Consider the following 27,579-nt stretch of genomic DNA (forward strand, 5'->3'; position numbering starts at 1 on the left):
GAATGAACGTGTGCATGTGTCACGTAGAACATTACAAACAACGATGATCTGCCACATTTATCGCCTCCCATAACAATTACAACCCGCTTCGGATTGTTGCGAAACTGACAATGACGACGAATGGGGAAAAAAACGCAGCCCAAGAATACAACGGAATTTTATAGTGTTTCATAGTGTGCACACCATCGCCCTATCTGTTTCAAAATGCTTATTTTTTGCAGCGCCGGATTTTTGAGTCTTTGTCAAACGGATAGACTTTTTTTTCGTTTGACAGAGAGTATTAAAGCATGCTGTGCGATATATACCGGATGAAATTGTGAACATTGTCACCATCGTCTAGGTAATAAGAAACGGGAGCTTGTCTCTCTTTCTCGAAATGCATCTCGCTTTAGTTGCTAAATAGCAAATTAGGGTGATGCATTACATGAAATTGTTGCTTTGCATGAAATTTCCGTTTCTACTTGTTGGCAACGATATTCACTACGATTCAGTCAGCAGTTTTTCTTCTTCTTCTTCATCTTTGGTATTATTTCACTCTGCGTCGCTCAGCTGCGACTAAAGTGCAATAGTCGTTGTCGTCAGCGTCGTCAAAACAATAACGAAAGCATTTTCTGTATTTTTTGTTTTATTTTACCCATTCGTTCGCCGAATCATTCAACATCTCTCGCTTTTTTTCCTTCTAAATTCTATTTCATCTCTCGCATTGTCGCTGCTGCTGCGCTGACACTAAAATTCATTCGCTTGTAAGAATGAATTGCTGGAGTGAGAGCGAGAGAGAGAGAGAGAGACAGAACGAGCACATTTATAAACATACCGAAAAATCTTGCAGTGTGTCGCGATAACAATGGAATTTATGAAAGCATAAAAGCATTTATCATCTGGAATTAAATTTTATATATTTTCTTCAAATTGGACGAGCCACCAAAGCCATGGTTTCGACTCTATGCAAACGGAATGAAAGTGTATATGGGTTTTGGGTAGACGGGTGTGTGCGGTGATGAAACAAATGGAGGAAAGCAAGGCGAAAAAAAACACACACACGCTGCAGAGTGAAGCCATGGTTCTTTCGCTGTGGCCACACAGACATAGACAGAGAGATAGTCGGATGCTCATTCGCATGGAAGAGAGTGTGCTCGACACGAATGAAATGCTCTACCAGCAAAAACATCGCATATAACACGCTTTTATTCAATGTGTCTACACTTTTAGTCTTCTATATCCAAATACAAGGCACTGTTCGAGCACAAACAACCGCATCGCGCCACAGAATCGAATCAAAGTGAGAAAATTGAGCAAGCTAGCAAGCGAGCGAGCGAGCGTAATAGCAGAAGATATAGGAAAAAGAGTCCCGGTAGTGCTGTCGTTGATTTATTATGAATTTCTGCGTTCAACTGACTAACGTTTATGATTATTAATATCATGTTGTTACGATGGTCGAACGTCATATATTCCGCGCGCCAGATAAACGAGCAATGCCAAAGTTGAAAAAATCGCATCCAACACGACTTCACTCTGATGATCTCTCTCCCATTTTCTTGTTCTTCATCATCGAACTAGATGCACTCTTTGTGGCGGCAACGCCACACTCTGACATTCTTAAGAGAAGTCGTCAAGCCAGAGATCGAACGAAAGCTAAAGAGGAAAAAAGCAGCGAGCGAAAATTTGATTCATTTCATATAGATGATGATGCACCCAACGGACGACACCAAACCAAGACTAACCATCTTAAGGTGACAAGGAGAAAACATTTGCTATTTATAATGTTACAAATGGCAAAAGTGAAGCAATTTTCTTCACCCACTTTTTCTGCCACCTTCGCACACATCGTACGTTGCAAATGATTCTGAAATCGTTTACCAATTTTTCTTCCATATTTTCCGAACGCTATGCTTCCGATACTATTCGAACGATGGAATGGGAGGAAGAGAGTGTGAGTGGAAATAACCCAAAAAAAGACTCAATTCAGCGTATAAAATTTATGATTCGTCCGTGAAAATTCCATCGAAAAATAGCGATGAATTCCAGCACTTTTTCCTCTATCGCTGCCCTGTGCGTTGCAGTTTCATACATTTTTTAAAGCTTTTTGATGAAAAGTGCATCTTTCAATCGTGAATATTTTCGTATATATCCCCTTGCGAATTTCATTAACGACACTGTTTCGTAGATGAGTATTTCCTGATTATTCTATGGCAATGGCGCTGATACAATGCATACAATAAGAAGCCGGTAAATGTGTGCGCACGAGTGGAAAACAGGTAGAGCAGCAGCAGCAGCACTGCTATGCATTTATTGCAAAATCACAATGACATCTTTGCACGGATATGCAATTTAGGTCTTGTTGAAATTCGCTCGTTCTGGCACTTACTACCGAAAAGTGTATACATTTTCCGAATTGCACTTCCCGAAAATATCATTTTCATTGCATTTCGTTTTACTTTCTTCCTTTCTGCCACTGCCATCGTCTATCTCCATTTGCCTCTCCTGTTTCCACCGTCTCACATTCAGAACCGAAAGAGGTAGAGCAAGAGCAAGAGACAGAGAGAAATTGTTTGTGTAACACAGTTTTCAAGCGAAAAACTTCTTGTCAACTGTATATCTATTTCGATTATCATACAAACACCTGCTCTAATTCGCAGATTGTGGCTGCAAGAACATGGAATGGCATGCGATAGCGAAAAAGAATGCCAAAACGAGCAGAGGGAACAAGATGGTTGTTTAGTTTATTTATTCAATTCACGAAGCGAAAATTGAAGATGTGCAAAACGGAATGTCAACAGCAGAGAATGGGAACGAAACGCAAATTCGTCTTTTCGGTATTGTTTGGTGCGAGTGAGGAGGGAAGTGAAAGAGAGAGAGAGAGAGAAAGGGAGAGAAAGGGAGAAACGGGAGAACGGGAGAAAAGAGAAAAATTGAACAGGCACACCGAAAATGCTCTCTTGTCACATATAATCTCTGGTGCTGGGGCTGTATGTGATATTTATGCACTTGTACGTAATTCAACGTTCAAATTGCGATGGGGTGCAAACAAAACGGCAGCACTTAAACCCGAACCGACTGTCAAAACTTAGACGACGGAAGACTTTTTGCATATTTGATCTTGTTTTACACAGACAGCTAAAGCGAAAATTGAGTTTCTATTCTTGTTCTGGAATGCTAGCGAAAAACTTTGAATGCAATTTGAAATGAATAAAGGAGCCAAATGTAATTGACGCCCGGTAATCTGTGTGAAAATGGAGACGATACAAACTTGTCTTCGATTACTTTCCCGAGCACAAAATTCTCGGTTTATACTTTTTCATCCATTTCTTTTCCACTTGAAATTCTGCTGCGGAAGCGGAGTTTCATTTCCAAAACGGCAAGACAACGTGGAGAAGGAGAAGAAGGAAAAAAAAACATGCACGGAATTTATTAATTCATTTCCAATTTCGGGCTGTTAGCAAAACATTTGTAATTTGTGATTTCGATTGCGCGAACGCTTCCCTTGTTTACTTCAAAGTTGTTTTCTTGAAACACACTGCCGTTTTTCCGTTGTTGTTGCCGTTTTTGTGTGCGGTGCTCCGACACCAAACATTCCGTACATTCAATTGGCAATATTGCACATATGGGATGAATTCGCTCTCGAAAACACTGTTTGCTGCGTGTTTATAAGTTTTGTAAATTTGATTCATAATTATTCAATTATTCACCATTAGCGGCATTAATTGGCTCTGATGATTGCAATCAAGCACAGTCACTCTCTCTGCTAATATATTAGTAATTAAAACATAACAAATCCCAAATGCATTATAAATATTGACTGAAGTTAAATGAACGAAAGAGAGACGAGAAGGAGATAGAGATTGAGCTGGTGTAATGGTAACGCGAGCGATTCATACGTTCGACGTTTAAATGGCAATGGGAAACGGTAACTCACGCTTCGAATTGAAAGACGAAAAAACGGCACACATAACAACAGCAAAGACGACGGTAGAAAAAAAAAGATCGGTGCGCTCGTGAAATGTGTATGTGACGCGAAGTGCAGCGAAGCCAAAGCCCACGGATTGCTTCACTTTAATCCATTCACGCCAAAAGCATGCATATAAATATAGAAAAGAATGTTTAATTCATCTCGGTTTGTGTTTGCAAGATTTTCTATATGTGTGCCTTGTGTGTGTTTTCCTTCTGCCTTCTTTCATTCCCCCCCCAACGAATGAGTAACAATAAGTTCAGTGAACTCAATCGTACGCGCATTTATCGCGCACCATCATCAGTCAAAACACTCAAACACCAAGAATCGAGACGAGAATTATGCAAAATGAACGGTGCTCGGGTGGATTTTTTCTTGCCATATTACACACTCGCATTCAATATCCATATAATAATAAATGACGTACACACATCATGAATGCCTCAATTTATGCATACGATAAATTGATGCTAAATACACCAATCGTCGCACTTTACATGACGGGGAGCCACAGCCACATGCACTTGCCACACAGCAGTTGTTGTAAATCATTAAAATTAAACGATTGTAGGTAGCGAGTGAGTGCTCGATTTGTTGGAATTTTTGCGTTCGCTCTCGTTTGCATTTTGTGCGATGCACATGCACACATAATTCAGTTGGGACAATTGTGCATTGTTTTAAAATGCACCTACTGCTCCCAGATTGATTGATGGAATGTGTCTTTGAATGAAACTCACGTCATTCATTAAAAAATGGGCCACCATTTGTTGATTTTTTTCTAAGTTAAAACTTAAGACTGCTCTTTATAAAATGAAAAGAAACAAAAATCGTCGCAAAACTTGAGATTGCTCTTTACAAATCACCGCCTTGCGTTATGCATATTATTACCGACCGAAAAGCTAAAGAAAAAAATAATTTGCAATGTTAAGAAGAATTATAATCAAATTTGCGACTACGCTATTTCGGGTGCGAAGGAGTAAGGTCTCTGTGCATGTTTCCATATTCAGTGAGTGTCTTTTATTATGTTATTTGGTGCGCCAAAGTTGAATGGCGATGGAGAAAAAAAAGGTAAATCCAAGAACTTAGAGTTAAGTTACACAATCATCAGTTCGACACGACACACACACTAAACGTGTTATTATTCAAACGATCACGTGGAAAAGACTTTAAATTGCGCATTTAATTCTATTATGTTCGCAATACAAAAAGTCCACGAGAGTTCCCCCCTCATGGGATATGGCTGCGAGATTGTTATGAATTGAAACAAAGTTTAATTGTGCGCCCTTCAAAGAAAAACACACCGTTCAAATGTAAGAATTGAATTAGCCTTTGTACCACTCGTTCTTTCAGTGTTCTCTCTCTCTCTCTCTCTCTCCCTCTCTTTCTGCCTGTATTGGCTCTGGTGTGTATGGGAGTGTGAGATATGAAGCGCATTGCATAGTTGGCTTCAAAATGACAATCAAAATGATGGTATTCTTTTCGCGATTACATGGCCCCGTCAAATACACCTGCACGAAGCTTTAGATCTTTTGAGTGCAAACCACTTGAAGGGAAAATTTCATTTGCTGTTTTTTTCGCTCCATCTCACTCTCTCTCACTCTCTCTGTCTCGTTTTACACTCAATTCTTATCGTTGAGTAGGGCTTTTGTTGCAATTTCAAAGGCAGTCCCATTCACTGCTCGTGTCCCCTTTTTTTCTCTCTCTCTCTATTTCTCCATTGTTTAAAAGCCCAATTTACGACAGACTCTGAATGCACTTGGCGATCCACCGCGTTGTTCCCGTGCAATGTGCACCGTAGCTGTTGGTAATGTGATGTATGTGCTCGGACTTTTTGAAAAGAGCGGCGCGCTCATGCAATTCCACGGTTTGCAAAAGGATGCCACGTAGACAAAGTAAAAGCCATGCGGTAGAACAGACACACACACACAAAATGGAATGAATGAATGAAACGAAAGAAGAAAAAAAACATTTGATGCTGAAACCATATTTTCAAAATGGATTCTCAAATAGAACAAAATTACCAACAATTAAACTCTCCCTTTCTCACTCGCTCACTTCACTTATTCTGACAGTTTCAAAATCCATGCTCAACCATCGAGATTACCCCTGTTATATTTCGTCGCCAGCTCCAAATAATTTTATGGGTAGTTTTTATTGCAGTTTCGATATCAAATCTCTTTCACTGTAACACTCACACTAACACCCTCTCACCTCCGCTCACTTCGAAATGCTCGTGAACATATATAAAAATTTAAATCTCGCTCAATAAATGTCACGTAAAGTTTTGCGAACGTTTGTTTTTGGAATGCGCGCCGGCAACGGAAAAAGCGGTAAAAAGTGCAATTCAGATTTTGTGTGACACACGTTGAATCTCATCATCATGCCCGAGCGGGCGCGCGCACACCGGTGAAAATGTATAACATCGTGATGCTTTTATGTTGTTCAACCAAATGGCAACAATTTTTACTGTTATTATCATTGACAATAAAAAGGACGTTTCTATCATAATTTTTTTTTCTATCGTCTTCAACTTCCTCTTCTTTCGCCTCATCCCCTTTCTGCTTCTTCTTCTTCTTCATTGTGGCCCATCAAATGAAGACGATGTCGTTGGTTGAGGTGATATAAAAACAAGTGCTGTGCAAGTAAAAAAAGCATATGTAGATTACTTGGTTTCGATAAACGCGCAGCCAGTTAATGGAAACATTGTAGAGCATATGATTAGCACACAAAATGAGAATGGCTAACATTTGAGTGTGACAAGCGACGGTGGCGGCGATATGCGGTTTCGGTTGGACCGGTTGTGTTGACGTTGAGCGAAATGTATTTATCGCATTTGGCACGGAAATTGCACCCGGTCAGATGGGAATGTTAATGCAAAAGGTGTGTGTGTGTGCAACATATGATGCAATGATGCACACAAATACTTTTTCTCTCCATCGCTCAGTAAGTGTACACAATCCGCGTGCAATGATATGCACATCAAAATGCAATATATTTATGCTCCTTTGCATTTCGTGTCGAATACGTCCCACTACGTCCGCTATAATACGATCTAAAGCGACAATTATTATTATCCAGCAGCAAATAAACAAAATACTCAAATGCAATTCTCTATTGGGATTTAAATTGAGTGGCAAGGATGTAGTCACACATGTTTACTTTTGCATGGACGTGCTTACTCGCACACTCGCGCACACACACCTATGACACCATAATATTGCGAAACAAACTAAGCCAATGACGTTGATGACATTTGACATTACGGGGCAAACAAACACGCACTTCAACTGCTCGCGCTTGGTCCTGGCACATAGACTGTATGACCATCACATCAATTACAAAATGCTAAGCACATTGAATAAGCAACTTAATGAGAGCACCGTGTCATCTAGATAAAATAACTGTAAAACGTTCGACAACAACACCAACAACATCAATTTTGATAGCCACGAGATAGGTTTGTTCTTTTCATTCAGGCAGATTTTCCAGTGTCTATCTGTCGTGGCTCTCTCGTTCCTCGACAACCGACCGCACCACCTCAACGCTTGAAAGCCAGACTCGTAAAGCGAACAAAACACTGTCGCATTTGCTTTTTTCCGGTGGTGCTCAACTTACAAAGCGGTAACAATGAAACGATTAAAATCCAATTAAATGGGAAAGCAAAATTCAAGTTGTGTGCGCTTCTCGGCGCTGTTTCGTTACCATGTGACACTGTCGTTTGGCGATTCTCGATCTCTCGTTCGTGGTGTGTTCTCTTCGTGCACAGAGTGTTGACGACATGATGGTTTTTATTATTTGAATTTACGTATTGCACATGGTTTAACGCGCACGCTACGGCCACATTCACACACTGCTTGTTAGCACCGGTATCGGGTAGCGAAATTAACGGCGATAGCGGTCGTGGTGGCCACTCTGACAAAAACACCATATTCGAATTAACAACCGGAAAAAAACAAAAACGGCTGTGCCATACACACAGAGAGACAGGGCCAGTGTCCCATATGAATATTGTGGCCAAACGAACGTTTTTCAATTCATCTAAATAAGTCATAAATTGTATGGTTCAACATCGAATCCAATTAAAACCATGAAAATTGAAAACTTAGACGATAGCTAGAGAATGAAATGAAAATGAGTAAGCTGAGAAAGGGAAAACATTCTCACTAATTGAACTAACACTCAATCCGTCGTTGTCTACGACGACGTTGTACGTTATGTTGTTGAGATGATCTATTTTACTATTCTTACTCCCATTTCACGGCTTCGCACACACACACACGCTTGGCCGACATTGCAATTTTATAGCAAAATGATGAAATTAGCTACAAATTTCAACTTACAATTGACAATTCTCTCAAAGAGTTAAATTACTTCTTTAATTACTTTTGGTCGGTGGTTCATTCATTTGGTTCGGTTCGAAGTTTTCGCCATTGACCTCAGTCTATCTATGTGTGCCTGTCTATGTTTTGCCCATCTTATCTCCCAAAAACTCATTCTCTCTGTCGGGTGTTTGTTTGTTTGCATTCATTTTAATGTTTTGAAAATAGACTGTTGTTCGGCATATCGATCGAGGAGCGTTCGAAACACACGCAGAGATTGGAATATGGTCTTATCTCTGGAGGTTTTCCAATTTTGAAATTGCATTGCAATTTGCCTCTCGAAAATCATCAAACGATAATTTTGGCAATTTAATTTTCGTTCATATTTTGTTGCTTGCATCCGTAGAGATAAACTGGTAAAAATAAATAGAAGGAGAGAGAATTTAGTAGGCAATGTGAATCAGAAGCGAACACCATAAGCAACTTTTCTTTGGTGCAGCACCATTTACTTATGATAAATGTACCTGAATGCCCAGCATTCACTCTCCATCGTTTACGTTTATGTGTGTGTGAGCATTGCAAAAGATGGAGCGAGAGTGAGAGTGGAAGCGTGTGTTTGTGCACAAAAAATGGGTAATAACTCATATTTTGGAACAAGGCATTTATTTTGTGGGCATTGTGCAAATAAGTTGTCGCATTCACTTCGCATCCGAACAGCAAATGATACAATTATTGTTGTATCTTAATGAAATTGTTTCGCTTGTCCCATCTCGTTTAAGTGTCGGTTGATACTACTTCTCTAGCTCGGTTGCTGGCTGGTACTTCTGTTACTTCTGTTGTTACTTTCTGGTGATGTTTTATTTCTTGTGCGTCGTTAGAAAGTGCCGATGGCCATTTTCGTACATTTTATGCACTAGTTTTACTATCGCGCATTCTCTTTGCACCTCGAACATTGTTGCCATAAGGTACATAAGCTGCTACTGCTACTGCTACTGTTGTACCAAAACCAAAATTTCAAAGAATCACATTGTTGTCGCATAATAAACAAGAAAAAGAAACTTTTCATGTCTTTTGGAATTGTCTTGTCTTTTTCGTTGCTGTTGCCATTGTGTACGTTTATCATTTACTTTTGAACTGATGGCGCTTTTTCACTCTAATCGAAGAATCAACACACACCCAAAAAAGAAAATCGTTTTTTTTCTGCTCAAAACTTTCGCATTTTCTGGATGACAACGATCATGTGGTTTCGTGTACATACAAAATCAGTTTCAATGAAATCCATCCATAAGCTTTTTCTAACTAGGTTAAAGGTTACGCCCACTACATGTCTTGTTTCAATGTTTCATATAAATTGTGAAATAAAAAAAACAACAAAAAAACTGCGAAGTACACACGACCAAATGTTCTTGTGTGTACTTGATAAAAAATCTTTGACATGCAACAGCTTCCACCTCATGGGCAAAGTTTGTCTGCTTGCTGTGTGAGTGCGCGCGCTTTGATTTATACCATTTGGAGAGACATATATGTTTAACGCAGATGTGCTTAACATGTCATGCTATTGACAACAACTTTATGTCAACGTGATACAAAAACTTTTCTCTCTCGCTCTCTTGCTCTTTGCGTTTAGCATTCCGTTTGCACTATTTATGCTAATAACTTTGGCAGATTTCGATTTCTAAGGTTGATAAACTAACAGCAACTGACAAAAAAATAGACAAAGCTGCCAACATACTATTCATTACACATACATATCATGCTGTCATGTATTTCGGTTTACATTCGTCTCCCCCCCTCCCTCTCTCTCTATCTCTCTTCCTCTCTCTCTCTGTCTCGCTCTCACTCTGTCGATACCGAAATGGCGAAATTCACATTTCAAGTGGAATGCTTGTCAACGAAGCTTTCAATCACTTGACATGAAGAGTGTCATGTGCAGGATAAACAAATGAAGTGGAATGGTAAACGAAAACAAAGAATCATTATTAAACTTGCGAAATGAAGCCGAATTTTTCCAGCGCCCAAACACAAAAATATCACAACGAAATCACATGCCACAGACAACAGAAAAAACATAACAACCGAATCGCCAGAAATACCAATAACAACGTAGCAGTAGTGGCAGCGGCAGTGACGGTGGCACCAGCGATAAGTACATTGGGCTTAAAATGCAAGCACTGAATCTCTTAAATCTCGTTTATTCATTCAATAAATTGGATTATTTTATGTGGATGTGTGAGCATAAGCGTGTACAAGAACCGTACTTTTTTGGAACGATATGTGCTGCTGCTGCTCTGTTGTTGCTTCGTTTTTCGTCCTCATACTATAATCATATTTATTAAACGCTCACTTGCTGTATAAACCGAGGGACTAGCAGCAGTGGCAACAGCAAAAAATGTATACCATAAAAACACTCTAAAATTCATTCTGGTTGCGAATGCGAGAAAAACACAAACATTTTTCGCAAAACCGAAAAAAATCGTCCGTTCATGGAACAAAAAGTGAAACGTAAAGCAGCCAACCAACCAACCACCGTTCAAATCTAATTTACTAGAACAATCAGATGGGGCAAAAAAATGCGACATTCGACATGACGAAAAAGAGGGAAATAGTTTCTGGTCGTTTGGACCTGCCATTCGGCCGGAGCCCGTCATTCAAATTGAATATTTGATTGAATCTCGATCGTGTTTTTTCCTTCCCGCAGCACCCATGGTCGTCTCTCGCATCCGAAATGCATATTGTTTTTTTTGTCTTCAAATAAAAACATTTTTTCCCCGCTTGATGTTGACTAAACAAGCGTGCATATTGTTGACATGCTCGTATGCATAACTGAGCATACCACACACACATGATATATATTCGACGGGCCACTTCTCATTCTGTCATGCTAGACGAAAGAGAGCACATGTACGCACATAAATTGCATAAATTGCTCACTACAAGTATTTCGATCGATAATATGCGGCTCACGGATATAATAATTAATTTCACATAATGAATGGCTTTTTTTGTTCGCTTGTCATATCGCTTGCAAGTGTAGCCATTTGCATTGGACTTTTGATGTGTGCAAGTGTAGCAGCAGCAGCAGTGTTCGGTATCGCGCGCGATTTATACACGCAATTTTCTATTGCAGCAGCACTCTCGGCATGCATTTGGATATACGGCGGGCGACAAGTGACTCAAATTTAGCCAATCGCTTGCGCATTTTAATTCTTCACGCTTCAATTTGATTCTGAGCGCGTATGGCGACGATGATGATGATGACGACGACGATAAAAAAAAATGCACAACAAATCTGAAGCATAACGAAAAAAAGGGTCAGACCAGTTTTTTTGTTCGCTGCAAGGCATGCATTTCATAAGCTTCTAAACGATCTTTTTCCATTTTTTCCCTCTCTTTTTCTCTCACTCGTTGGTGCGGTTGTCACAGTACATTCTAATGCGTTCTGTTTAAACGAATGTGGAAACATGAATAAATTCATTTGGAAATATTTAATAGATGGAAAATGAAGTTGCAGCAGCAGCGACGGCGGCGGCGAGTGGAAAAAAATTTACGCGCCAAGCAAGTGAAACAGTGTTTGTGCTACGTGTTGGAAATTGCGAACAGAAAGTCATTTATTTGATTTGAACGAAAAATGATTTGGACCGTTCGCTGTTCGCATGCAACATACCGATTTTTCATTTTTCATTATAAATTGTTCAGTCGGTACTTTTTTTCAGCGATGTTATTGGTGCTGTTGTTTTTTTTTCCTTTGCTTCTCTCGTAGCTGATTTATGAGAACATTGTACCAATTTCTCAGGTTGATTGGTGACCAGGAACAGAAAAAGTGTTTGCCGCTTTTAATAAATAACTGTGGCAACTTAATTCAATTTAATTGGAATCAACCATTACCCTTCGTTTGGAGTGAAATGTTTTTCTGGGCGGGCAGCAGCGAATGAGAAAAATATCTGCACTTCAGCAGAAAATTGTACAGGAACAGAATGGAAAAGAAAAAAAAAACAATCGTCCAGAGAACTATGAGATTGAAAAATCTTAAGATTCACGCAATTTTTGCAACAGCAATTTTCCCCTGGAGAATTCCAAAGCGAATTATATTCGGAATGCAGAGCGATAACCCCAAGTATTAAATCTTGAAGAAATGCGATAAATTCGCTTGCACCAAACGCAAGAAACGACAACGATGGCGACGATGAAAAAAAAATGGAAACAAAAGTGTTAGTTAATTCATGGTGACGCATTCACCCGTGCTCTTGGTATAAATCTTGGTGATGCTCTGTCGACACAACGATTTGATCAAGGCAAACTGCTTCAACCGATTTATCTCCTAGATAAAGTGCTCTCTGTCGCTCGCTCGCTCGTCCCTTCACTACAAACGCCTGGCGAAATTAATTAGATAATGAATGTTTTCAGTTGATGTCGCTCACTTGAGACTCGCACCACCAGAATGTGTTGGCGCAATCTGGAGGCTTCATTGCTTTATAACATGAAAAATGTCCCGTTTTTTCTATCAACATCCTGGAACATCCAATGCATATTAAAAAATAAAATTGTCTGCAGATTTTGTTGTGATGTTCGGATAATTTCAAGCATTTTTTTTGCTTCAATTTTCCCATTTTGTCCTCCTTATTGCCTCCTCATTATTCGCGCAAGAGCCAAACAAAATGGACCAAAAAAATAGTTCACGCAAAATATAATAAAATGCAATTTCGGGTTTGGAATGCATTTCCCCATGGAAACAATTTAAATATGTCTTAATTACCATTATCTCGAGTAACAATGGTAATTACACATAACCAAAGTAACTCGACACGAAAAGGAAAACAGTTCGCGACGAACGAAAAAAAACCGTGATAAAACAAAATACGAAAAACCCAACTTTCCGAGCAAAATAAAGATGAATACACACAAAGAGAAAAACAAATTATTATTCATTAGTTAGATTGAGTTTCGCCTGAATAAACAGTTTAAAATGAGTACACCTGAAGTGTTGCTGTTGGAATGGAAAATGCGCATGGTGCGTTGCGTCGCCTTGAGTGACGATAATGACGACAATGACGACTACATCGACGACATAACATCAGCCAACAAAAAGGACGAAGACACTGGTGTATGCAAATGCTGTACTCACTGATAGAATGTGTGCGGTTTGAAATGTGCCACGTTCACGTTGACTGCTTTGTGACTCGTCATTGTCGCCTACTTGTCTTCAACTTGTTTGTTTATAATTCAATTGAATGTATCACACAATACGGTGAGTAATCACCATCAAATTCAATGCACAACACACAGTGCCGCATCACATCAATGTCCAATCATTCGTCGTCACAATTCAAAGTTGATATAACATTTACGGTACACCTTAATACACACAAAACCCTCCTCTAGCAATCGATTATACCAAAGCACTTGACAAACGCTCTTCACGATGGCGCTTTTAATTTAAATGTGTTTCAACAAAATGAACAAGAGAAAAAAATACACACACGGAGAATCCAAACCCAAATCCATCAAGATATAAATAAGTAATTTAATGTTGAAATCCATCTCATTAGCATAAAAAATGGAAAACATTGAACTCGGTATGGCTTATTCAAAATTCATTTTTTTATGCTTCGTACATTGTATCAAATGACCCAATTTTCATTCATGTAGCAAACGCAGCGAGCGAGAAAAAAAAATTCCCTTAAAATAAATAACCACATCGCATCACTTCATTTATTAATTGGAATCTACTTAATTAATTTCGAGCGATAAACCGCGCGAGGCGGCAACACTGGCAGCAGCAAATTATACGAACAATGGCCAGACAAGATGAAAAAAAAACTCGTTTATAAAACACCTTTTTTCGGATTTCGGACCGAGTGTGTGTGATCATGTGCAAACATTAAAGTCGGTTCAAATCTATTTACGATTTCAATAAATGGCATTACAATTTTCTCATGCGCCGCGCACTTCAACAATGATAATTGATTACGTAATCCGTTAGATTTTGAAAACTGTCCGATCGCACAAATGAAAAAAAAAACAATTAAGCCTTTGCATACCGAAAAAAACCACATTTCTGATCCCAACACAAGCCGATTTCAATATATAAACGTTTTGCATTTTTTTTCAATTTGCCTGGAGATTTTCTCTCGCTTGTCAAGTTGTCGTTGATTTGAAAGCGCAGCTAATATCGTCATTGTGCGATCGGTGATCATTGTTTGTTTCTTTTTAATTACCAAAGAAAATCCATGCACATTCCACATCAACGTCGAGTTTTTGCCGTTGCTGTCGTTGATATTGAAAATTAGTGTGTCTGTTCGAGAGAGAGAGAGAGAGAGAGGGATCATAATAATAATGCCAACTGTTGTTCGGACACCGTACGATATACAAAAATTGATTATTGCATAACGAGGCTGATGAAATGTTGCAATCAAAGAAACACATATATCTCGATAATGCGCTGTCATGTGTATTAAAGCCATGCTTACGGATGGCATCATGGGTTATGAGGGATTCTGTTTTTTTGTAGCTCTCGCTCATTTCACTTGATCCAACATTGCTCTTTAATCGCTCATTGAATGGAATGAATGATCGAAACTCGTAAGCACAAACGATTACAATGAATTGTCGTATTATTCGAGAGAAGAGAGAAGAAAAAATCGTAACTGGTACAATGTACGAATATTCCGTAAAATGTGCCATTCAACGTTCGGCTCACGTTTCATTTTCAATTTCGGATTTTGTAGCAAGTTCAATTTGAAGTGGAAGGAAAAAAAGCAGCAATGTTGCCATGGAATATCGTCATCGTCATTGTTGTTGTTGCTGTTTGTTTGTTTTGTTTATGCCGCACGATTTGTTTACAATATATATTGAATCGTTGCATTGTTATCAATTGGATTGAATCGATTTTTGAATCGGTTCGTTGTGCGGTGGCATCGAATACGACTCTCTCTCTCCCTGTGCGCATATTCGATTAATTTCCATGAATCAAGTGAAAATCAATTGAGCGTTTGTTAAACCAATTACACATCATCTCTCAATCGTCGTGATTATTGGCTTTCGAATCGATGTGATGTTTGACTTGATTTGATCCATTCATTTTATGAATGAAGACTTAATGCAGAAAAGAAGAAGTTTGAGCGATTTCAAAGCTTGAAGTAGACATTTTGTGCTGCAAATTTCGAAGTAATTTCACAAGAATGCCTTGGTGCAGCTTATTAAAATTGTGCAACGAACAATGTCCAATGAATTTCTCGGAATCAAAAAGTGAAATTGTTGCAAAAGACGCAATTTTCATTGAGTATAAGAACAATTTTATGTTGAGAGAAACAATTTTGCGCCAAGAAAAAACGAAAAAGAAACTATTTTGTGCAGAAGTGTCATACAAAAAGTGACGTTTTTTTATGTTTTAAAAGAAAAGTGTGACAACAATGTGCGAAAAAGTTCTTCTCTGTTCATTTTCTTGCGAATAAATTTTCCACTTGACCAGTTTAGAGACAAAAACTTTTCGACAGTTCACCATTTCTTCGTGAAATTTTCATTATAATTCATTTCATTCACCAGAGGTTAGATATTTCGTTGTTGCTGTGTCTTGCTTCATTTTCTCCGCTATTTGTATCTTTCAATCGCTGACGCGATGTGACGTAAGCACACTTGAATTTGTGAAAGATGATGCTGTATTGACATCGGTATCCTTAGCGAAAAGTGAATAACTTTGTGGAAGCCATCGCCACATGGACTTGGATCGAAAAAAAGATGTGTGAGCTCTGGTTGATTGTTTTTTTTTTTTTTGGTTCGCCTCATTTTCTTCTCACGTCATATTTTCGCTCTTTTTATGACCACTCAATGATTGATTGCATGACTATTCTATTGCTGGTCGTTATTGTTTTTCTGGAGGAGAAAATGAAATAACGACACCAGCAACAATACACAAATTCAAGAGCGCACCATATGAATTCCCATGGAATGTGTTGGTGTGACAGACCAGAAGGAAGCATTCTCCAATATTTGGACTTGAGCAAACAATAAAAAAGCAGCAACAATGCCGAAACCACCGGAACAGAGAGGAAAAAACAACAAACGAGAGTATCTAACATCAGGCGATTTCATTCGATTTGATGACATGAAATGAATCAAACACATACACACACTCATGAAAAAGGATGACGGCATTTCATATGTGAATTGTATGCAATAAAGCTATGGAAAACAGTCTGTATCGGTTGTGTGTATGGTTGCATATAGAGGCGTTTTTAATGTCACCGCCCGATAGAATCGCATTGAAACTGAGCCATTGCCAATGGCAAATTTACTCACGAACAGGCGAACGAGAGAAGAAAAAATACGAACTGTGCAAATATCAAAAGAGCACGCGATCCGCGTATAGCATCCATTCAACCGAAATGACTTACGTTATATTGATAACCTCCGAAAACGTTTACAATATGCTACCGAAAGCCATGGCTACCGAAAAGAAGAAGTAGCAGCCAGAATAATGATGATGATTATATGGTATGGGCGATGTGTGTACGAATGCGGTCGCCGTGGTCGATTCTTAACAATTGACGATGATCTCAGGTGAAAAAGGTTATGCGAAAACGAGCGACCGACCAACGAGAAACGACCCCAAAAATCAACTAAATCTAATATAAATGCATTGCAAGCGAATACAAAAAGCACGTACCGCGTACAGCATACCGAAAATTGATGAACAAAAGTGCACTGGAACATAGTACAGCGAAGAAAAATGTGTTATATTTGCGGATTTTGTGATGTGCGGCACAACCGCAGCTTAACGAACAGCATCCAAAGCTGCTATAGCAAGCGAATGGTCTATCACGCGAGATCCATTGAAATTTGTTATAGTTTACCTTGATATACATACCACTTCATTTATGGGCTCATGTGAACCGATTTTTTTTTTCGCCATATATAATTTAGATGGGCTTTTTTGTTACTGACTTGCTTGCTTGCTTGCGAATGAATGAGATTAAGCGAGCGAGTGCGAATATAAACGAACACGCGCGCTCAAACAAACGCAGCAATCTCACAAAGCCGTGATGAATCTCACAAAGCCGTGATGAATCTCACAAAGCCGACACATGCAACGAGTGCATGTGCTAATTGGATGTGTAATGATTTAAAATTCGTAATGGTTCGGAAGAACGATTCAACTATGAAGTTCACATCAAACGCACGGACTGGCCCAGTCCGTCTGTTGTGTACAATTATTATATATGATTGTTGTCTCGACTGGCTCATTGATTTTCGTAATAAATCTATTTGGCAATCATTTAATTAGGAGTCAAATCAACGCTTCAACTGAAATCAATTTTGTATTGAATAATCATTTTTCGCTCACTCTATCGCTCGCTCACCGCTCGCGTGCATGAAAAATCCCATGGGTGATTGTAATGTGTAATTGACGTTCAACCGTACGTTCGTTTGTTCGTTCATTCCAATACAGTTTCTATGAAAATATTGCCATTTCAATTGGTTGTTTCAAAAGAATTTCGACTTTATAGGCATTTGTATTTTAATTTCGTGTACAATTCTCTTGCCTTGTAAAATTTTCCAACGGGTCGAATGATTTAGAAAACTTTCCGCTCCGTTTAAATCAAATCGAAATCAAGGGACAACGACGTTTATTTCCTCTGAAGAATGAATGAACAATACAAAGCAGGGCGAGCGAGAGAGAGAGAGAGCGACACAAAGAATACCTTAAACGCCCTCACAATGGCACACAAAGCATATTTTCTTCGCTTTGTGTGAATGCTTTAATTCGTTCCATCTTTTCAACAAATGGTTCACAGGCAATAAACAGATTTAATATTAGATCCAGCCGAGTCAAATCGATTTGGAATTTTTATCGGCTCTTATTGCCATACGGGCGTCGAGTGCGGTATACAGAGTACCGTGTGTGTGTATGTTTGTTCCTTCCGGCATAAGGACACACAAATTGCGCTATTTTTAGAATGGCATTTTCGATTTAGATTGTTTTCTCTATCGTCAATCGACAAAGAAGAAATCACATAAAAATATGATTTATGTACACAGAACATCAGCTTTTAGCTAACAAACACGCAATATCCGTATTCGACAGCGATAGAAATCATTGGCCGATTCGGCAGGCAACGGGCACGAGAGCATCAAACGAGCCAAGAAAAGCGAAAGTAAACGCCAAACAATTTTTGTGTAAAATTAGACGTCTATTTGTGTGCGTTCGTGTATTTTTGTTTGATATGGATTTCGTTTTGCTTCCCCCTTTGACTCGTGAAAGGCTTACGCGCTTGCACTTGTCCGCCACCGAGCAAAACTTCTACATCACAATACAACGCGACTTCATCACACAAAGTATTATTTGCTCGTTTGTTTCACGTTTCGTCGATATTGTGTGCGTGCGCGCTTGTTTTCTTTGCTTTACACGATTCGTGTTACTAACAAAATAAGAAAAGTAAACAGGCCAAAACACCAGAAATTGTTTGAACTTTTTAAATTTTGTTTTGGAATGTTTCGGATTCAGTTTTGTTGCTTTGTGACTCCAGAGGAATTAATCGGGTGATAAATAATTCGAATTCGGACAGAAGTGTATTTTTAGTTTGGTGTTTTTTTTTAAAACTTCTTCTGTTTTTCTCTCGTTCTCCCTCGTTCTCCCTCCTTCTCTCTCACGCTCCCGATTTTCCAAGACATTTTAACTGCATAGGATAATACGTAAAAGTATCCGTATAATTCGTGTAATATCACGTAAAATACTTTTCGCAGCAAAAGTTTTTCGGTGTGGTATTACTTAACTTATGCTCTTGATTGTTGTTTTTTCTCCCTCTCTCTCTCTCTCTCTCTCTCTCTCTCTCTCTCTCTCTCTCTCTCTTCCGTTGGTACGTCAATATTCCACTTTGAAACGCGATATTCTTTTTCTTTCGATCTCTATCTTTTTTTTCTCTTTATTTTCACTTCTTTTCTCGCTCTCTTTACCTCTCTCAAGCGTGGAGTGTGTGTTCAGTTCCATTCACCCTCTCTCTGTTTTCGTCATTCCTTGGTGCACCCAATGTTCTCGACTGATCTGTTTGCAAAAGTTTTTTTTTCTATTTCGTGTTTGGTTTTACTTTCACTCATTCGGGAGTGGACTTAAGATATTGGCATTTTCTTAGTTAGAAGTTATTGTGATGTGAATGACCATCGCTAAAAACTTCCATCGCATTAGACAGTGATGCGTCTATATCAATTCACAATGCAGTATATTTACCAGCATTCTTCTGGTGCGATGGAATTTTAATGTGATTTTTTTTCTTCTCTTGAAATTTTTCTTACGTCTGCTGCTCTTTTATCAGTTCGATTTCTATAAATAGAGTTTTTGGCAAAAGTCAAAGTATCAATGACGATACTTTGTTTGCCGTCATTCCAATCATTCTCCATTTTTGGTGGGCGCTCACTCAGTCGCCCGGCTCGCTCGTTCACTTTTCCGCTATCAATGTTTATGTATGCGGTGAACAGTTTCGAGTTGAGCACTTAATGAAAATAAAAGCCAAATATTGATGAAAATAAATCGCAATCAAACTCAACTGTTGCGAGGAGAGAGAGACTGAAGTCGGGCGAATGAAAAGTTTTATAATTTTCTCTCTCTCTCTCTCTGTGTGTGTAAAGTGAAATATTGTTCAATTTTATTGTTTTTGGCATATTTACAATATTCGCAATATTTTGGCTCATTTTCATTGTAATCTCGTGCGTCATGTGAACGAAGAGCGCCGAAATTGAAAGCAATCAAAACATGGGTATCATTGTTATATTAACATTTTAATTCAATTTGATGGATACAAAATCGAGTCGAAGCAAACATAAAAATAAACATCGACATTTGCCGCTTTTTTGATAGTCATTCAGTCTCTAGAGAGTCTCTGTAGTTATCGAAGTTTTTTTGGCAATGAAACAAATTGCACTAACCCATTTCGTTTTCTCTCCATTCTATTCCAGGCAAATTTTTACACTTATCGTAAACAACACGTGCTCGTTTGCTCGTTGATGAGGTATAAAAAGGTATGTATTTAATTTTATATTACTCCATCCAGTTTTTTTGATTTAGTTGTTCGAACGAAAAAACGAAAAATCCAAGCGTATATACACAAAATTGCATAGGCGACGGAAGTTTCAACGCAAACTATTTTGAGTTTAAATAGTATTTATTCCGAGACGGACATTTTTATTGTTTTTCCGCGTATTTGCCAAGTTCACTATTTTATGAAGTCATAAAATCTACTCGCTTTCAATGGCTGAATAAAAGCCAACGTGCATTGCGCGTAAATTTAATAACAATTGTGTGTACCGTTTGATAGAACCGCTAAATAAATTGAGGTGCATGGGAAAGTTGAACCCTTGTGGTCAAATAAAAATCTATTGCCAACGACGAGAGGATTGAATGTGAACACCACACGGTCATATATCGACCGCTCTCACATTTTATTAATAATTCACAAGATTTAACAGCGAGTGGATCAGTGACATTCGATAAAATTGTATGCATGCTCAACGTGGGAGCCAAAGCAACGTATTTCGATTCTCATTTTCACCATATAAACAGCAAATTGAATGCATCGGTTAGTAGAGCACGATGACGTTGACGACGACAACAACCACTGACGACACATTTTTTTCTCCGAAAGGTAGCGATTCGTGCCTCCAAACACGTTGGTCGATGACATAATTTCATATGACGTGCAGACAAAGAGAGCACTTTAGCCAACAGGCTTTTTCAAGTCTCCGATACAATTTGTCGGTATTAATTTACGTTGATGAAAACTTTCTTTCTATTCCACGGGCGCCGTCCATTTTATCGAACAATTCAATATGCTCGTTTCATTCATAAATTCTATTGGGTCGAGCTTTTTTCTATTTACATGAAAGCGAGAGTGGGTGGGAATATAAGTGGTTTTGTGTGAGCGGTGTTTATTTCAAAGAATGCCCTTAGTCCAAAGCATTAAAAAAATTCCATGTGCGATGCTATTCTTAGCCTTTTTTGCAATTTTGCAGTCCAAAGAGAGACTGTATTCAATTTGAAAATAGTCACAAAGAAAAAAGTGTGCTCGTAAATGCTTTAGGTTGCATAATTTCAATGGATAATGGTATTGTACATCAGAATTCTTTGCACTCTCGCACTCGTGTGCTTTGCTTCTTCATGCAGTTTTTTCCCTGTTGTCTTTCTTCCTATTTTTTCTCGGTTCGCACAACTTTCCGGCTGACGCTAACGTTGTGCTTTCTGTCTCGATATCGAGAGTGTTGTGAATTATTTATGAAATACAAATTATTGTCTGCATCCGTTTGCCGTAATATACAAGAATGGGTGAAATACACACAGAGAGAGAAGGAAGAGTAGAAAAAAGACGAAGGCACAAAACACCGTAAGTTCGATGTCAGCAGAGGATACTGTTTTCAGAACAGAGCGAATGAGAGTGAGTGATGGTGGCAGCGACGGCAATAATAAAAAAAATGAATGTGTCACATAAAACATGTTCGAGCCCATGAGGAAAATTAACAGTGAAAGCGGCATGGAATAATTTTATGGCACTTTTGTTATTCGCATGCTGAAATAATCACTTATTTTCCCATTTTTTTCGTCGTTCTCTATCTTTACCTGTGCATATGGAAAGTTCATCTCTCCCACTTGCTTGCCGTCTGCACATTTACATTATTGCACACATTTTTAAAGCTTTCTCTCCCACCATCGCCGTCTCTGTTACAACAAATTGATCAGGGAGATGAGTTTTTTTTTCTTGTGCGAGCAGATTGATGCAATATGTCTTATGAAAATGTGAAACAAAGCGATACAAATTGATGATGACTTACTTACTTTCCTCCGCAAACTCGCCTGACACATTTAATGATTGCCATCGTCCGTTCATTTTTCATTTTATCATTACATTCGAGGCAATAAACATTTTCTCTGTTTATTATCTTCGATTAAAAAGTCCACTTTATCCAGCATCAATATCAACGTTGCTTGATTGATGCCATGAAACCTGTTTAAAGTCGTTTATATGGATTGCTCTAATTTTTAAATATTCATAATTAAAAAAAAACTGTCAAACGTGTCATTCATACAATTTTTGCAGCAATTCATATGTGCTACCGCTCGCACGCGCGTATCGTATATGTGGGTATATTTTTTCGGCCCGTGTCGGTAAATATTCATGAAAATATAATCAATTAATTTACGTATATGGATTTAATTATGTTTATAATCAAATTAAAATGGAACAATTAATCAATTCGTCGATATGAAACTTTATGAAAACATTTTCATTTGTTGCGCTGCTGCAGCAGAAAAACAACACGACGGAAAAGAATCATGGATTGGGTAATAATGGGGGCGAGTGCCATTCAGATTCATCTCTCGTGGTGTATTATAATGAAAATGGAAAAATAAATAAAATACAATGAATTTGCCATATCATCATTTATTTATGAATAATAATAACATTGAAGTGGTTCTCATCGCGTTCAAAATTGACTTTGTTCTTCTTTCGATCCATTTTATTGTGGCTCAGACCACTTTGTGCCACTTTTTTTTCATTATTCTTGCAGATGTGACAATGATCACTGTTAAATTGGTTTTATATATCAAATTTTCATTTGAAGTGCTGGGATGAGCACCGGGTCACCGTTCAAGTTCGATTTGAATGAGCGATAACAAGCAGTTTGGGCAAGACAAAGGTCATTTGTGTTGGTATTTTTTTCTCGGCGTCATTCAAGTACTTGTTTGAAAGTACTTCAATGGAAAAAAAAACACTTCCATTCAATTGAAACTGAATGAAAAACACACACAAAAAACAGTCATCGATGGCACACACAAAAGGTCGAACCACGACGGTAGATGAAGATACAACATATACAATTATTATGCAATTGAATAACGAGCATGATTTCAGCACGCATATACACAAAAAAGTGGGTTCTCATCATCGCAACTTGTTTTTCAATAAGTGAAAAACACCCAAAAGTACCAGTGATTAATATCATTTTAGATACGTGTATGTGTGTTTTTTTTCAGTTCTTTTCTTTTTTTTTTCGCTCGTTCGTTCGTGTGATTCATTGTGTGTAAATTCATTGAAGTCGTGAACAATTGTACAAAATAGGCATAAAGCTACTTGCGACTGGACAAAACGAATTGAAAGGAAAATTGATGCAACAATGAATGGGATTTTTGTTTGAAGATTTAATCAAGCCCCAGTGTAACCATACGTATGTGGAATCAATTTATCAATTGTAATGGAGGAGATGAGCTTTTGTTTCGATTCTCTTTCGATCTCTATTCCTTTCTCACTGCGTGCGTGTGTGCTGTGCTGTGATGTGTCTTCTTTTGGTGTCGCATTTCCATTTGGTTCGCCAATTTTCTCACACTCTCTATCGTACATGTGCATTATGAATTTAGTTTTTGGGATAGATTTTGGGTTTCATTTGTTATGCAACTTTCATGAATTTATGCCTTTCACAAATGAAGTGATTCATGTCGAATCAGTTGATTTTCTCAGCATTTCTCTTGCAAATAAATTCAAAATATATCCACAAATCCTTGTGTACATGTGTTTAGCCACTACAGCCACTTACGGCTTACATTTCAACAAGAAATATATTCATCCGAAGAAATTAAAGCGATTCCAATAAATCACCACTGTCCGCACGTACCTCGAATGCACCAATTCGTAAAATCTGAAATTCAGATGGCCATTGTATTGTGTTGGGTGGGTGTGTGTGTGTGTGTGTGTGCGCATGGGTGCGAAGAAGAAGAGAGTGGATGTACAGGATACAGATTGCTGATCATTGATACATCAGTCGAATGGACGATCTAGCATCTGATTGATACTGAGCATTTAATCATAGACACACTCACATACATTTCTTTCCTCACAATTACGTGTCTACACCTTCGGTTTTTGTCTTGATTCATTCATTTTGCTCCCTTTCGGCACTGCATCAATTGCGAAAGAAAGAGAAATGAGTTGCGTCATCCGATTACTCAAAATAGAACAAGCCGACAACAAATTTTCGGGTGAGAAATGAACGGCGATAATAAATTACATCACAAAGTTCAATTGGTTACGTATTAATACATAAATGCTGTTTGGTAAGCATCGTGTAAAGGAAGGGGATGAAGCACCAATTCTCAATGATGATAAGAACATAAAAGCGTTTTCTCTTTTTCATCTTTTTTTATACTGTTTAACACCCTCGCAAAGCGAATATTCTTAAAAGTGATACCATTTTTTTTCATATCAAATAATATTGCATCATTTTTCATTCGACAGCCCGTGTTAAACCAGAACACAGCAAATTCTCATTTTCCATAGCAACAAAATAAAATCGATCGAATGCGTTACACACTCTGTGTTGTGTACAAACGAATGGGGCTGAACGACAAAAAAACGTCGTCTTTTAAAGCTAAAAGGAATCAATCCAATGCCGATATATTCTTATCACATTTTCACTTTTATGAAGTTCATGAATCGTTCAAAGCGACACCAATGCTGCAACATCCGATGCTAAATGCAAAATCCGATCGATCGTCTGGATTTTATGATTGAATTGAGACAAAGAAGAATGGAAAGGGAGTGAGTCGGAGAAATTGAGAAACACTGCTTCGGGCATCTCATCGGTTTTAAATACATTTCAAACTATGAAATTTAACACACAAAGCTCAAGAATTTGCATGAATTTTGAATTTCATAACTTATTCAACACAATGGAATGTTGCTCACATCTCTCAAGCCACATGCATACAAATGATGCTGGGGATGAGGGAAAATTGGTATGCCAGAAAGGGAAAGACAACGACAGAGAGTGAGTGAGAGAGAACGCAGCTGAATTATTTCGATACAACAATAGACATGTGCATTCCCGAATGCTGTGATTTATTAAGAGTGTTTGTTCTTTTGTCTATAAAATCACTATTATTTATAGCCAACATTTAATCCCGCAATACACGCTATAATTCGAAATGTGCTTTTAACCGATTAATGCATAATTCGGTGCTGTTTGCGTCATCCCGAAAAGTGTAGCCAATTCAATTAAATAAGCAATCAAGAACATTATATCGTTTTTAAGTGGATAATTAATTTAAAAATATTAGCTCTCGTGACAAAGTTGTGCATGCAGCTAGCTGAAGTTTTGACTTTTATTATCGGGCCAAAAATCAAGATTTAGAAGTTTTCCGACAACCGAAATGGGGTAAAATAGAGAGATATGTCCAAAACATAAGTAGGATGAGTTACGAGGAAGTGCGGAAGGAAGAGAAAATGAGTTAGAAAAGAGAGCATGAAGCGGAGATTGTGGGAAACAGAGTACAAAGGAGTGAGAAAGAGAGAGACAAAGTGGAATATGTACGCTTGAGGGATCAAAATTCTTCTTGACTAAATTGAGCATAAGCTACCGCTTGTTCTCCTCTGGCTTGCAAAAACAAACAAAACAACCGAAACTTAGTTTTGGAAACACTTAAAAGTTTGCATGTTATGATGAGATAAAGCCCTCATAACATTGACTGACTGACTCACCGTCATTTCAGGCACTTCGACTATGGCACCTTAAACCAGTTTACCGTGTGTAACAAATACGATGAATGGAACTATACACACAGACACACACTCATTTCGGCACTAAAAAAATTACATTTTCATTAGTGAAATATTGCAACATTCCGTTGTCGTCGTCGTCGTCGTTGCCAATCCAACAAAACTTGTGCGTTCCAAATTGCAAGATATAAAATCAAATTGAATAGAAACTGAAGACGAAGAAGAAGAAGTGGAAGAAAATTATATCAACAACTTCTCTATATCTATCTCTCGATTGGAATTGTGTGTAGTCGGTAGTTACAGTTACATGAAAATCAATGTCTAAGTTTTCTGCGTGCCACATCCGGTGTCTAACTGAAAACTTATGTTCATCATTACACATTCTGTCACCATCGCCACCGTATTGATTGAATGGAACAGGACAAAATGCCGTTTAAATTTCCTTTTAACACGTATAGTAACTTGCCAACTGCTAACTAACAAGTGACGCGTTCAACGTCCATTAGAAATTCGTTCACGTTAATTATATCGACAATTTGTAATGAAATCGATAATTATGGCGTTGGAACATAGAAAAAAAAAACAAGTAGTTTGCTGACTACAAAATTTGGTTGTTTTTCCGTTATGTGTCGCATACATAAAATAAATGCCGAGTTACCAATAGCAAAATGTGCAAACTGATTTCGATTATCTGTTCGTACTGATTTTTATTGCAATTGCTTTCTTCTGCATGCTTTTTTCTCTCCTTTTCGCAATTCTATTTTCGGTTTTAGACCAAAGTCAATGAATGTGATTGAGTTTATTTTTGTCGTCATCGCAGTTTTCATCGTAAATGAGCACAGGCATGTGCTTTTTGTGCCAATATATCTCGCGTATGTGTGTGGTTGTGCGGTGCACTTGAATGGAATATATCAAAGTCACAACGTAAGAAGCGCGCGCGCGCTTTGACTGGAGAGAAGTATATACATTGCATCGTGCGCTGGTTGGGAAATCGACACACTGTTGCAAACTAGTTTCGAAATTCTAACTGTGCATTTTTGTACGTAGCTGCGTGTGTTTGTACTTTATAGCCATTTTTCCTATTACCGTTGTGCCGTTGGTTATTTATGTTGATTTTAGAAAAATTCGCAAGTAATTGATTTGGAAGAGAAAAAAAGTAGTAGAAAGAAAAACAGCAACGCACTGGGCTGTTCACCGCATAGCGAGAACGGTAGACGATATAGAAATGTATTCGACACACAGACCGATACGGGAACAGTAAGTGCAATCCATCTGTAGATCGGCAGCCACTTTGCTTAGCACATCGACTGCCACTGAAATTTAGCTTTGCCAAAGCAGGCAAATGCATTCACTTGAGCATTGACTATTCGATTTGGTTCTTTTTTGCACTCTTTCGTCTCTTTAACGTTTTTTTTTTCTAGCAAGTACGGCACTTCTATCTCCCTTCTTTGTTGGAGAGTAACTGTTAACAAATCGGAGCGTAAATGGAATGAAGTCATTCTGATGCAGCTCAGTCGCACATTGACTTCATTTGTAGATGTAGGCTTTGGAAATATAGAGCCCGGACTGACAGACAGAGCATCGTGCGAATGACAATAATAGCCATTATATTGTATTTGCTTGAGTCACTTCCACTTGCTCCATCGACAACTATGCACACTTAATCACCACCGATCGAACAGCATTTTGTGCGGCTGCAATTCCAATCGCTTCGCCGTGTTACGTCCATCAAAACTAACGGTTCCATTCATCACATTTTGAAAACTGGCTTTCAAACATTTTC

General features: G+C 38.3%; 2 protein-coding genes across 7 annotated transcripts in view; one reads left to right on the forward strand and one right to left on the reverse strand.

The window, feature by feature from the left end:
- Window positions 1–27,579, reverse strand: part of LOC129565417 (rab3 GTPase-activating protein catalytic subunit) — a 122,885-nt gene that overhangs the window by 83,402 nt on the left and 11,904 nt on the right. The gene's annotated exons all lie outside the window — the stretch shown is intronic.
- Window positions 1–27,579, forward strand: part of LOC129565418 (leucine-rich repeat and fibronectin type-III domain-containing protein 3) — a 96,352-nt gene that overhangs the window by 59,084 nt on the left and 9,689 nt on the right. For 4 of the 6 annotated variants that reach the window (XM_055440319.1, XM_055440318.1, XM_055440321.1 and 1 more), the window contains one exon: window positions 20,212–20,274. In XM_055440319.1, coding sequence (XP_055296294.1) covers window positions 20,260–20,274 — 15 coding nt within the window. In that variant the 5' untranslated portion in view covers window positions 20,212–20,259. Of the gene's footprint in view, window positions 1–20,211; window positions 20,275–22,138; window positions 27,537–27,579 lie in introns of those variants that run through there. The other 2 variants (XM_055440322.1, XM_055440323.1) reach the window with 2 other exon arrangements.

This window comes from Sitodiplosis mosellana, unplaced genomic scaffold (genome assembly GCF_009176505.1).
Source record: "Sitodiplosis mosellana isolate CC-2019 unplaced genomic scaffold, AAFC_SMos_1.0 Smas_scaffold_2, whole genome shotgun sequence".
Lineage (NCBI taxonomy): Eukaryota > Metazoa > Arthropoda > Insecta > Diptera > Cecidomyiidae > Sitodiplosis > Sitodiplosis mosellana.